Source organism: Equus przewalskii, chromosome X, assembly GCF_037783145.1.
Source record: "Equus przewalskii isolate Varuska chromosome X, EquPr2, whole genome shotgun sequence".
NCBI lineage: Eukaryota > Metazoa > Chordata > Mammalia > Perissodactyla > Equidae > Equus > Equus przewalskii.
The window spans coordinates 26,161,630-26,176,388 of record NC_091863.1 but is presented as its reverse complement, the minus strand read 5'-3'; the positions used below and the strand labels follow the sequence as shown (position 1 = coordinate 26,176,388).

The following is a 14,759-nucleotide window of genomic DNA, read 5'->3' as shown; positions in this document are numbered from 1 at the left end:
AAGAGAGTTGAACTAGATTAGTAGTTTTTAAAAGGAAAACTATCCTGCCCCCAGCAAAGGAGTTATTTAGAATAGAATATATAAAATGGATAAGAGTAGAGTTACCGTATGGGCAGATTTCTGCCCTTTTATCTATCTCCTTCCTATCTTGGGGTTTAGGAGATAGAAGTTATATCCACAGAACATGGTGTACAATTTCTGGGTTCGATTAGTTAAAATTAGGACTAATTAGTTAGACTAGTCCCTAATAGTTCTAAAATTTGACAGTCCTATGATCTTTTGTTGATGTAATGAGGAATTTAAAATAATGACTTGTATGTGTGTTTGCTTGTGGAGTAGGGTAATTCTGGAAGTGCTGGAATTCTCAGAGATGGCTTTTGATGTCAAAGTCAACCTCCTATTATAGTAGGGCTTATGAAGGTAAGATTAGGTTGTGATATTATCTTCTTATGGTTGAATCTATGGATAGGTTTCACCTAGGAAAATAACTTGGGGGAAAATCTATGGTGATAAAATAAACAAATAAAAGTAGGTTGGGAACGAATATGGGTAGAACATAGACTCAGTATAAGAACTAATTTCAGCATCGTTTTAAAGGTCAGCTAGAAAGGGCAATTGAGTAGAGCAAAGATTTATCCTGAAAACTCACTGGACAATGTCTGGACTCACTATTTGGTGAAGAATACAGAGTTGAGTACTCCTGTGTCTTCTTCAAGGACTGTCCATGACAGGAAAGTTCAAAATCCAGAAAGCAATGAGCATTGAGGTCCTCAGTTTACATTGGCTGAGAACTTGCCATCAGATGCAGCTCTCTGCAGTGGTAATTTTGGCCTCAATGAGGAGCAGTATGGTGAGAGGAAAAAGTTCTTCAAGCCACAAAACTTGCTTTGAGTGTGATCTGTGATATGACCCTTTACCTCTCAGAGCCTCATTTCTATATAGAAAAGTAGTAAGATGATGCCCGTCTTATCTTAACCTCAAGATTGTGGTGAGGATCAAATGATCTAAGATATGTAAAACCATATATTAGAAAATCAATAAATTAGTATACAGATATGAGAGGGTAAAAACATCATTAATATCAATAATATTTCTATCATTATATATATTAGACTTGAATGGCCAAGTTTTGAGGATTGAGACAGAAATTTATGGGAAAAAGAAATGGTGGAATAGTTGGTTTCTCTTTCTGGCCTCTGCCAGAATGGGCTGGGACCAAGATGACATGTTTTTGCTGTTTCCATTGCAGGGACCAGTGTTACAGATTATCAAGTACACCAATTTAAGAAGTACTAGGAAGTTCTGCTTGCCTCAAATACAGCCCTTAAAATATATGAAATGCTGCCTCTTCCTATTTCATTTGGGTTAGTCTAGTAGTATCCTACGGCTTTGAGAAAGCTTAATCTTTCCTGGTGTATATGAAGTCACTTTAGGAAAATGGAAATTTTAATGGGAAGGGTCAGAATTATAAAAATGAATCAGCAGTCATTTCAGAACCCTGGGTAATGTCAATGGAATTAATAGAGAAAGACACCATGTCTCAACTCTTTCTGCTTTAGTGCATCTGAGCATGGTGGCACAACAGGTTGGTGGGGAGGGATGCTATCAGGAAAAGGAAGTGACAGGAGACAGAAACATAGGGAAACGATTAGGTAAAAATAAACAGACTATTTAGTCCTGTTGCTTATGGTAGTTCTACCCCTCCCCATCTGCTGAGAAGCTGAATTGGAGAGGGTAGCCAGCAATTTGGGAGAGATGATATTTGAGGTGGATCTTAAAGAATTAATAAAGAAAGGGTTGGGTAAAGGGAAGAAACTGAATGAACTTTTGCCAACCATATGCTATTTCAAGTCACAATATTTGGTGGTGTGGTGCTGTATCACTAGGTGAGATGTGATGGATTCAAGGAGCTTACCATTCACTGGTGGAGCAGGATATGTTCATGAATACTGGGCTGAGAATGAGTGTTGGCTGAGTGAATTTAGCAGCTATTCTAGCAATAGGAGGCAACGATTCAGGATAAACCTATGAAAAAGCTCAAGAGTGTACAGCGTGTTCAATGAAGAGTAAGTTCATTTTGCTTACAGAATATACAGCGTAGAGCATGAAGCTTAGTTGTGGATGATAAGACTGAAAAGGATGATTAGACAGAGTGTGAAGAGGTCATGACTACCAGACTAATAGTTTATGCTTAATTCGGTAGGCAATGAGGAGTTCTTGATGTTTTCTTTTCATGCACCATTGAAGGTTTAGTCCAACAGTGGTTTTGAAGAGAATTCAACTGAATAATGACAGGAAGTAGGGAAACCAATTGGGAAGCCATCACAATAGTCCAGGTGAGAAACAGTGAGTATCTCAAATAAGGGGATATCTATGGGAATGGAAAGGAAGTGACAGTCTAGAGCAGTGACTCTCAAGCCTTTGTGTACTTGGAGGAATTGTTAAAACACAAATTGCTGCCACCTGCCCCTGAGATGATAACTCAGTAGGCCTTGGGTGGGGCCTAAGAATTTGCATTTCTAACAAGCTTCCTGGTGATACTGATGCTAACAATCTAGGGACTTATCTAGGGACCACAATTTGAGAACCACTGGTCAAGAAATATTAAGAACTTTCAAGTTGAATTATGACATATGAGAGCCAAGAAGATGATGAACTGAAAAATGACAGGATTCAAGACTAATTGACATGAAAGTCTACATAGAAGTTTCAAGAATAAAATATGCATCAAAATTTATTTGTCATGTTGAAATACTTAGTTTCAAAAGAATATTGCCGAAACAGACTTTATCTAACTTTGTCATATTAATGTAGGCAATTACTATGCTTTGTTACAAAATATTATGAAGCTTATACACATAATTTGCTTAGTTGGATTGTGTTCTCTTCTAGAGATTTAGAAATACTTCACTTTTCTCTGGAGCTAAAATGTTAAATTAATGGCCTGGCAATTGGTACTAACAAAAAGAAAGGTGAACTTGTTTTCTGTCTTCAATTCTCTATTGAGATTTATGTCCCATAGGATATTATGTACCATATGTTCCTTAATTTCCATATGGGTCTTAAAGTTACTATTAAAATCCATGTAGTAGTTTATATATATGTATTTGTAGCATAAGATTTGGGCAGTCTGGCATCATATATGTAAGTATTCATACTTTTATTGCGGTAATAATTATAAAGTATCAAGTTTTTGACCTGCAATCAGTGTTAGCAGATGCAAAAGTAATTTTTCTTTGGACCATATAGGGAGGTATGAGAGAGCCAGTGAGTTCCCATTAAATGTAGAATATATCAAGAAAAAAAACACATGATTGAGTCTAATCTGTCTTAAATAGTGGTTTTATATGTGAAATGTAATGCACAAACGCTTTAACGATAGTTGAGACAAATATTTTGCCTCTCCTAAACATCAGTGGGAAATAAATAATGCGTCTTACAAATGTGACATAGAATGCCAAAATAAGATTTATTGGACTTGGAAATTTTAATTAAAATCTAATTTTCAATAATCAACTTTATCAATACAAATAAATTGATCTTTTCCCTTTTGTAGTCTATTTCTAATCATGTTCTAATTTAACACCTTCTCTGACAAGAGAGCATGGTCCGTTAATTGGTACAGTTATTCTTCTTATATAATTATACTTTTTAGTAAAATTTCCTGCAAAAAATTATAACAAAAAGCATAGATGAACACTTAGGTAAAGGTCTATAGATAGTGCATAATTTGTAAAGTATTAAATATCTAATAATTTCAGCTAAAATCCTCAAGTAATAGTAACAGATTAATACCCAAGCTATGTAATACTATACCTGCTTGTGTTATTTCACTGAAGTGTGTAAGAAATGAATCTAGTGACAGAATTCCTATATTAACAACGTTTTTGTTCACATTTGTAATTTGCTATCCCTGTAACAAGGTTAATTCTGTTGAAACTTTAATATATCCCTTTTGTAATCATTTAAAATGTTTCAAAGTAAATGTTAATTGAATTTGGTGAGCAGTGTCCTTTGCTAGAACTAACTGGGTCTTATCAGCATGACATTTAAAATGATTAACGCTATTTGGATGTGATCCTTTAAAAAGGAAAATTATTCCTCTGATCAGTCAACAGATGCGAAAGTAATCATTCTTTGGACCGTGGACTTTGAGATATTTATAGGGGGCTGTGAGAGCTAGTGAGTTGCTCAAGTTCTCACGGTTACATAGCCTGGTTAGAAAACTAATCTGTTGCTTTGTTCATTCCAACTTGCTGACTCTCAGCATACTTTATTACCTCTATTTATGTCATCAGATATTTATTTTTCGTCTATTATGTGTTAATATAAACATGTCGAATTTCACTTAAAACAATGATTTCAGTATACTTCTTTGCATTAAAAACAAAAATAATTAAATAAAAAACAGAAATGAGAGAGAATGGAGGAAGGGAGGGAGAAAGGAAGAAAGAAAAAAGAAAAGAAAGAAAAAATGTAAAGTTGTCCAAAGTATTATATTTTTGCTTTTAATTCATCTGTCTCCCTCATATACTTTACAGTTAAATCCTTTCCTCTCATATTTCAGTTGCTACTACTAAACTCGTATAATCATGAGGTAGGGAAATATTCTAAGTTACACAACAAAAAATAAACAGTGGGCTGATTCTTGAACCACCAATATAACTTAACCAATCAATATATTTTGTATCCGATTCTGAAAAGTATACCATGAAATTAATCTCATCAGTTCAAAACCAATAGAGATGTACTGGATAATGTCCTTTAATTGGCCTCACAAATTTGGGAAGGTACCACATTTTCACATTTTCATCCTCAAAGCATGAAAGGTAAACCAATACCTTACCTAATATCAAAAGAATGGAACCAATGAAATGTCACTATTCTGAGTCAATTTGTTTTATTTTTTAAATATTATTTCTTATATATCTTGGCGTTTGCTGTTATGAATCTAAAGTAAGTGAATGAATAAATCTATAAACTACTTTATCTGATTACCTTTTTTCCTACATAGATCTTTCAGTACACTTTTTTCTCTTTGTAAGTTTTCTTTCCTCTCTAGATCTTTTGATTTGAAATAATTCTTCATATCCTATCAGTAGTATGTCTTTTCTGTATTATAGGATGTTACTGGCCCTTGAAACTTTTTCATTTTTGTTTCCATGAGTTATTCTTTTCTAATTTTTTCTATACCAATATTGTAATGATAAATAAATTTTCAAGCTGCAGAGTGGAAAGAGGAGACTGATTAATTTGAAGCAATTTTAAACCATTTGGATATTTATTTTCAATTTAGATTTTAGTTTGATTTGAATGTAGCGGCCATTTAGCATGAGTACTGCGATTACCTAGTCCGTGTAAACAAATGTTTACTTTGCTGTCTGTGTAAACACAGTCATTATTGTGTTAGTGTAACTATGCACGTTGAAAATAATATTTAACCAAAAACAACCTTACTTTTTAAAAATGATAAAGTGTATCTGAGTAATTTTGAATGCTTCCAATTTCCGATGGATCAATTTGTAATTGATTTTGCTTTTTTCAGTCTGTTATTGTTTGTTAACTTGTTATATAAGTCACCTTTAATGCTAAAACTTTAACAAAGCCTTAAATTTCATTAATCCTAAATCATACAACAAAGCACAATTAATAGCTGTTAAGCAATCTGAAACAACATTAAAAAAAATCACAGAAAACAAAGTGTTGTCTTTCTCAGTTTCTCTGTCTCTTCTTTCGTGTCCGTTTATCTATCTGTTTGATTATTAAACTTCCTTATGTTTTACTTTATTTGTATTTTGTATGACTACACGGTCATGCTAAAGCTCTTAAGATGAAAAGGTAAGTAAAAAGTTAAATTATGCAAAACCTATGCTTGGTTTATACTCTCAAACTTGTGTTTGATTACTTTCTATGTATTCTGAAACCTATCTTGTGTGCACTGTCTAACATTGTGTGATTTAATTGTTATTCTAGTTTTTCTGTGGTTATATATTTTCTTTAAAGTCAATAGAAGTAATTCATGCAATAAGTAAGATGATTTATCCACCATTGCTTTCAATTTCTTTAAATAATTTACCATAATTCTGAATTGAAAAGGCAAGCATTATATACTTGATATGTTTTAAGCTTTGGTGATTCAAGAGCGAGCTATTAAATTATGAATGCTTGCTTATTATGCATTTCTTTTTTAGAGTTTCATAAGAATTCTAAATTATAAAGACAATGAAGACCAAGGAATGACATGTAAAACTTTAGTTGGTCAGAAAAGTGCCTTCCATATTAAAATTGTCGTGACCTAATGGTAGACCAGTGAACTCTTAAGGAGGCAATTAAATTTTCACAACTCCTTGTGTCTGAACAAAGAGTATTAATGTATTAATCACATGGATGTTAAATGATTGGTCTGATCTTGCCAATAGCATAGCCAAAATAATTGGGTTGAGTAGTTATGGTTATTTTGTTTATAAAATTGGTCACTGGCTAATTTGATTAATATATTGGATGTTCTAAAACTGGTAATTGATATAATAAGCACCTTTTCTGTAAAAAAAAGGGAGTTATATTTGCTATGGAAAATACAGAGTGGTATAATATATATTTCCTCCTTTAAGGATTAGAAATCTACTGGTGAGACAAAGCATAAACCCTTGAATGTCAAATAACATTATATTCAAATATGTAACAGATACTGCAACACAACCTAGGATTACACATAAATGAGGAAGAGAGACTCCTGATATAACATGTTGAGCCCATTTCTATAAGTTTTCCTATCCTCAGAGGGCTTCCTGAAAACTCCTCTCAGTGCAAGTGATTGAGACAGACTATAAGAATTATCTAAATCCGCTAAAATTTACTAAATAAAAAGTCAGCATTTTGACTATTATTAGTAAGACATTACACATGTGACATTTTAAACTAATAATGAGCTATTGGTTTATTTCAGTGTCATAGTTATATCAACCTGTACTGTCCAATAAGTTAGCCACATACCATATATGACTATTGAGCATTTGAAATGTGGCTGCTACAAATTAAGATGTGCTGTAAGTGTAAAATACACATGCGTTCTAAAGTCTTGATATGGAAAAGTGAATGTCAAATACCTTATTAATGATTTTATATTGATTATAGGTTTATATGATAGCATTTTGGACATACTGAGTAAATAAAATATAATTAATTCCCTCTGTTTCTTTTTACCTTTTAATATGGCAACTAGAACATTTAAAATTACATATATGACTTGCGTTTTATTTCTGTTTAGTTGCATTGCTATAGATAAAACTCTGAATTCAGAGGAGAGAATTTACTGTAAGTTGAGAAAATTTTAGGGACGTATTCATGTGAAAAATCTCTTATTTCTAACATATGCCCCAATGCATCATCATCCTGCCCCTGCTTGCATACTCAGCAATGAGAAACTTACTACTTTAAAATTAGTGCTTTTAAAAAGAAAAAAGCATTTACAATAGTAATCAGTTGTTCCTACATTAAACTAAAATTCGGGCTCCAAGTAATTTCTACCCATTGATTTTAGTTGTTCACTTTGCAACAACACAGATAATTCAAATCCCTGATCTGTATAGTGGCCTTGTAAACAAATGCAGAGTAGTCTTTGATCAGGAAATATGGACCCTACACATACTATTAATGAAATCTACGTTTGTATTATCTTGCTTGAATAACTAGTTATTCATTTTGTAATAGTGTTTCCTGAAATCTATTTTTAGCTTCTATTATTTCTGTTCCTGATGGTATCACATTATTACTAGCCTTTGGCCAACAATTAATATGCATCCACACGTGAAGTGCTGACCAGCCAGGTCTTTTCAATTTTATACAATAGAAATTGTGTTATTTAAAATTCCACATCATTCAAGAGCTCCTTGAAATATTTATTCTGCTACCCCATGATTAGTCATTCATTCACTTAGTTTTTCAGGAAATATTCATTACGAGTGCCTCCTATGCATCAGGAATGACTAAGTTGAACAAGACAGACAAATTCCTCATCTTTGTGGGGTATTCATAGAACTCATCCCTCTCACTGTGTTTTTTCCGTGCTTTTTGTGTCTCCAAATAATTCCTGATGAAAATACTGCACAGGGCAGAACAAGTGCAAAGCCCTTGCATCCTCTTGAGACCACGCTCTATGGTGATGCAGATTAATTAATCAACATGTTTTGTTGTTCAGAATGATGCAACTTTACCAAAGTGGGGTCTCAGTTCCTCATTGTTCACAATTAGAATTTCATGATTTTGTCAAATACTTTGGTAAAATAAAAATGCCATGTTGACAGCATTTATTTTACCCTTTTTAAACCATTTGTTTTCAAAAGAGGAAGATCCTGAACAGAGCCATGGATGGGTATGATTTTGAGTGGAAACAATAAGAACCAATATTTATTGAGCATTTATTATATGTCAGACAACATTCTAACATGTTTGATCCTCATAACAGCCCTATGAGGTAGATATTATTCCTATCTTCATGTTACAAAGAAAGAAATTGAGGCTTAAAGAGGACAAATAACTTGTTCAAGCTCCCTCAGCTAGTAAATGGGGGAGCCCAGATTCAGTCTAGGCGTTCTCATTCGGGAATTAGACTCTTCACCAGAAGATTAAAAGCATTCTGAAGGCCTTGAGGGAGGAATACCAGGAGTTCACCAATAGACCTGTAATAAAGGTTGATATTGGGAGCACTTAAATTAGGCTAGAAAGGTCCTTAGGGCAAGATTAGGGGAAGCCTTGACTACCATGTTGGAGTTTGGACTTTATTCTACTTGTACTTCTTGAGTAGAGAAGTAGCACAATGAAAGCCATGTTTTTGGAACATACTGACCTGACCACAGTACACAGGATGGAATTAGGTGGGAAGGAGATTATACCCCTGTAAGGATGTTATTGCCTTAGCTCCTGTGTGAGGACTCGGAGAGATATCTCTGGGAATAAAAAGCAAGTAGATCATGGTGAATGAATTGACAATTATTTGATATTTATTAGACATGAGAGTGAAGTGCTTAAAAATAACATGACATACTTTAAGCCTGGGTGACTGAGAACAATGGTTTTCTATTAACATAACTAGGGAATCTGGTGTTGCAAGTAGTTTGGGAGAAAGACAATGAGCTCATTTCTATGTTGACCTTCAAGTGAGAAATGGACTGGCTATTGGAGAGTCTAGATTGGAATTCAAAAGGGAGGTCACAGCTAAAGATGAATATTTGAAAGAGATTATGAAAGTTATAGGTCAATTTTGGAAGATAATACAATTTATTAGGGAAAGAGTACTGAGAAAGAGATATGGAAGTCTAAGTACTGAACCTCTGAAACTACTGTATCTGAGTATGTAGAGGAGGAATGAGCTACAGAGGGAGCAGATATAGGAGTAAAACAGATAAATCTGCCTGAAAATGGACCCATGTTATTTTGACATCCAAGTATGCAATAAAAGTTATTTTAAATATTGTTTATCATCGTATATTCACAAAATCGTGTAGAACAATGCAATTGCTCTTAATAAATTTTAGCGAATGTGAACAATAACAAGACCATTGAATTAATATTGTGTAGTTATGATTCTATAGGCTGTTAATCATTTTACTTTTACAATACTTTATGATTTTATAGCATAGATGTATGTTAATAATACAGAGATTGAAACATGTTAAGCATATTTACAATACTACCATTCTGTATTGATTCGAGAACCTATTATGATATTTTAAATTGCAAATGTTCATTAGGCCTTAAAAACTAGTACTGAAAATAAGTCACCTTAAAAAAGAGTCCATAAATCCTTTTCGGCATGTGTAAAAGTGCCTAGAACAAAAGTGTTTATTCATGTTGCATGTCAGAATTATGTCCTGGTGAATAGCGTTTGATCATTGGTGACCTAAATAAATCCTTTAGATAAATTTAGTAATCTAACTAAATGCCTTTAGATATGTGGTTTTTCCTTGAACACTTATCCTTATTGTCCTCTAGGAGATGTCATCTAATAAAGAAAGAGTAAGACTGGGAATGTGATGGGGAAAAGTAGATGGGGACCAATCTTGAGGAATGCAATCATCCTGGCATAAGACACTGGGGGTCATTCCTGAATTGGTTTTACAAATGGAAAATGTTTAGCTCTGTAAGAAAATAAGATTTCTATATGTCATCCATGAGTTTTCAAAAGCTACCAGGTATAAAATATTTTCTAGTGTCTTAAAGCAAAGAAATTGAATACAGAGTAAAGATAAATAGAATAAAAATTTATTTTGTTAACTGTTTGGACTTTAATAATTGAATCTTGCCTACTTTTTTGAATATACATTTGATTTTCAATGTATTTCCATTCATTACTCCTCTTCAAGTGGTTTCTTTAGAAAAACAAGGGATTTTTAAATGTTTTTGAGACTATGATCATGAATTTCAAAATCAAAAATTATGTTTGTAAGGTCGAGAAAATATATTCACATTTTTATGTGAAGTATTCTGGATTCATTCATTTGAATTTTTGTGCTACCGAAGAAAGCATTCCTAAGGCAAGCTAATGGCATTGTTTGTCTTATGAGAACATGCTTGTCAATTTCTCTATGCTAAAAATGTTATTTGAAATGTCTGAGCAGATTGCCATGTGGTTTTTCTGAGGATAAGGAGACAATTCTGCATTTCCACCTAAGGTTGCTGTTATTTGATGAATGAGGCAATTTCTGATAAGACATATTTACCCAAATAGTATTTATATCAGAATATTTAAAATAAGATCAAATTCAACTTTAGAATATTAACAATTAGCCCAATCAAATATATGGAAATTGACTTTTGTTGAATAAACTGAATGATAAATCGCATTATCTTGCATGTGTGTTCGGCTCTGATGCTGTTAAATGTTTGTCTTTATTTGCATTCTCAGGTACTTTCCCAGTTGTATTTCAAAACTTGCATAAAATATAATATGGAAACAAAATGCATGTCATTATTTTAGCAACAGGAGGTTGAACAAATGTATTTTTTTGGTTTATGTTTCTAATAAAAAGTAATTTTGATTTAAATTAGCACTATCTTTTTTTTTAGGCCTCCATTCCTTTGAAGGAATTGGAGCAGTTTAACTCAGATATACAAAAATTGCTTGAACCACTGGAGGCTGAAATTCAGCAGGGGGTGAATCTGAAAGAGGAAGACTTCAATAAAGATATGGTAAATTGGTTGTGATAAAAGTGTGAATGAACTAGGAGTGAAAATGAACAAATATTTGGAAAGAAATTAGATAACTCAAGTCTCCAACTAGTTTCTCGGAGCACACCTTGCACATTTCGTGATTCTAATGATTTATTACAAAGGCAAAGTACTCTTGTTCAACTTTTATTATGAATGCCAAATTACTCTGGTATGGTCATACAGGAGCACTTACATATTGTAATAAATAGCTCCACAATTTTGCCTTGACCTCTGCTACCTTCAAACTCAGAGGGAAAATGTAGCGGGGTAAAAGTGTTAAATCAGAAAATAAACTAGAAATGTAATAAGAAACTTAACTATCTTAGATGACTGATGTTTTATGTCAGTCATGGTTTTGGTACTATAACATTTATTTTGGATAAAAGGGAAATTACATACAATATAAACATTGTTTATTAAAGTTTACCACAAAGTAGTTTTGCCAAAAAGTTGAATACCTAGTACAGTATATATCTAAAATATGTATAAATTCATGCTGCTTATTTCATGGGAGTAAAGAAATATAACCAAGTGGGCTATTCCCAAACTCATAACATTCTCTTTCAACCCTGATTAATTTCAAAATGTCTTTTACCTTTCTCTCTGGCTTGAGTATTTCTGCATCACATCACTTTTCACTGACTTTCTTCTCCCTCCACCCTCCTTTTCACAATTTCCCTTCCCCTCTTCCACAGCCGTCACCTATATGGCGTTCTTAAACTTTACATGTATCATGCTAGAGATTTCTCAGACATGTATCAATGCTGGAGACTTCTCAGACAATGCTTGAAAATGACATCAAAAGGCAATATATAAATTTTAGATAATAGGCATGTGAAGCAATGGAGAACTATTTCCACCGGTCTTTGTTCCCACTGGTATCAATTCTGACTTCCTGGAGCTGCCTAAATCAGTTACTCCCCATGTGTGGGGTCTGGCGGCCTTGCCAACTCAGCTCATGGAAAGAAAGACAAGAAGAGCCTTTCCAAGATGCTGAGGTACAGCTACCTCTACTTCATGGCAAAAAAGAAACCAGAGGGTACCGAGGTGGAAAAAGAGTGCTGCCTACCTCTTGGGCTTATCACCAAGTCTGCCCTATAGCTCTCACCTGGTGTGGGGAAAGAAGCGAAGTGGGGTTTTGTTTGTTCATTTTTTTATCCTTAGCCCTAGGAAATGTTGCAGACTTTCTAAAGACATGTTAAAATAAGGCAGGTCTTTCACAGACTATAAACACATATGTCTGTTATATTACATCATTAGGCTAGTAACTGACAAATCTCAGATAAAAATCCCATTCCCTCTAAAAAAATGAATTCTTCCTCAGCTGTGTGTAGAAGTTTAAATATGCATTATAGGATTTAAATATGTAACATCTAATACCGTGAATAATTATACACACATACACATACATGTGAATTTTTAAAAATTGTCTAATATTTGTCATTAGCTCATCAGAGTACCTGGGGTACCATTGCAGGGGGAACCTCCTCGATAGAAAGTTTTCATATACTGAATTGAAATAAAGATAGGAAACTAGAGGTGAAAAGTCCCATGATGACATATGCTATTAGACCAGCACTTATTCAAATAATTTTACTTCAAAGTAAATAAAATAAAAATATTTTTCTTAGAGTCTAAAAAGTCAAAATGCATATTGAAATCTTTAAAGTCATTTTTCTAATTCATATTTTAATACTTATGGATTGTTTTTATTTTAAAATAAAACGCATATAGCGTACTTTTAGAAAATAATTATGTGCAATATTTGACAGCAATTTAACACATTATTTTTTACTAATGCCCTAATATTTGTCCTAACTTTGGGCATTGAGATATCAAGTATAAAGCAGAGATTATTAGATCGTAATTAGTGTACATTTAAAACAAAATATTTTCACTTAGTGAATATGTTACAGTTTTAAGATTTGTTGCCATTGCACCCACATCCACATCCATATTCCTATATGGATTGGTTAGTATTATAAATGACAAGTTTAGTCTACTCCTCCAAACTTTTTTAATTTCTAGAAACATACTAAAAATCAAAACCAAAAGAATGCTTTCACAGCAATTCATGACTTGTCTGAAATGATGAAGTACCTTACTCCCCTATCTTCCTACATATGCCCCTAATCAAGTGTGTCCTTTTGAACTAGATGAGAGGAAACTGACTTCTTTTAAAAGCTAAAGTACAACATATAAAAGAAGAACTAGGAGCACAGTATCTTATAATAGCATTCCCTAAAAGTTTTAAATTGGATTTTTGTGTGTGTTTAAATAACATGTTTTATTATCTCTGTTAACGATGTACAGCTTTTTAAAAACCAAAATGAAGACTGTACTTGTTGTTTTCAATCAGAGTGAAGACAATGAGGGTACTGTAAAAGAATTGTTGCAAAGAGGAGACAACTTACAACAAAGAATCACAGATGAGAGAAAGCGAGAGGAAATAAAGATAAAACAGCAGCTGTTACAGACAAAACATAATGCTCTCAAGGTATTAGAGCTAAAATTATAATATACCTTGCCTGTGCTTTTTTTTTCATATGTAGGGTAAAATATTTTGTGCATAAATAAAATCTGCTTAAGAATCTTATTCACCAGAAATACATTTTTCTGTTCAATGTGTGTGCTTTATTTAACATTTTTGAGTGGTGTCTTTGATTTTGAGGGATGCGTTGCTTAAAAATTATGTTTTCTTGCTAAGACAAATTTTTCTGAGTAGTGATCGAAAGATATAAAAATACATCATTCATAGTGTTTATACATTTAATTTTCTAAATAGTTTATTTTTATAAGTTATTTTTACATTTGTGTTGAAAATCCTGCGTAGCTGCCATAATAATCAATCTACATATTTTTTAGGCTTTCTGCTTCCTATAGTTAGATGAGGTGCAATTTTTTGGTAACCTAATAATTGTATAATAAGGCCTGAAATTCAACTTAATTTTTCCAAATAACTTCATTTTGCCTTCAAGAGAGTCACTCTTTGCAACTAACCAAGCATCTACAAGAGTCTAATTTCATTTAAATAGGAATCCTCAGAAGTAATCTTAATGTCCTTGAAGAACTGGTACCCTCCTGTTAACCAGCAATAGTGTATAGCTTCAAGTGCCTAGGTAACTCATCTAGATTTGTGTAGGAAGGGCAGAGTAGAGTATTGTGGGTTTTTTAAAAATAATATGTAGGAAGTTCTTGGGATGAGACTGGACATGTGAAGACTTTTGTGAAATAACCTTTCATATTTTTAATGTGCTTTGCAATATTCCTATTTGCGTGCATGGCTGATTTCCTAATGCTGTTAATTGCCAAGCTTCTCATTGTAAATCACTCTTTGAGAGCTACCTAGCTGTGTAGGTGGCTCCACCTAGTAGGTGGATGGAGTCTGCTTTCTATATGCAAATAAGAGTATAAAATCTTTTCCCATATAGTTAGACAACCAAGTAAACACTGCTGAGAATGTAATTACAAAATACTGTGCCTGCAAGGAATCCACAAGGAAAGTCTAATTGGCCAGCAGGTGTTCTGAAGGTAACTGCTGATATATATAT

The 14,759-nt window shown here is 33.2% G+C and overlaps 1 protein-coding gene across 8 annotated transcripts in view; it reads left to right on the top strand.

The window, feature by feature from the left end:
- The window catches only part of DMD (dystrophin), a 2,264,041-nt gene that overhangs the window by 1,117,568 nt on the left and 1,131,714 nt on the right, over positions 1–14,759 (top strand). For all 8 annotated transcript variants that reach the window (XM_070604303.1, XM_070604310.1, XM_070604305.1 and 5 more), the window contains 2 exons: positions 11,065–11,187; positions 13,568–13,705. In XM_070604303.1, the coding sequence (XP_070460404.1) occupies positions 11,065–11,187; positions 13,568–13,705 (261 nt within the window). The remainder of the gene's footprint in view (positions 1–11,064; positions 11,188–13,567; positions 13,706–14,759) is intronic.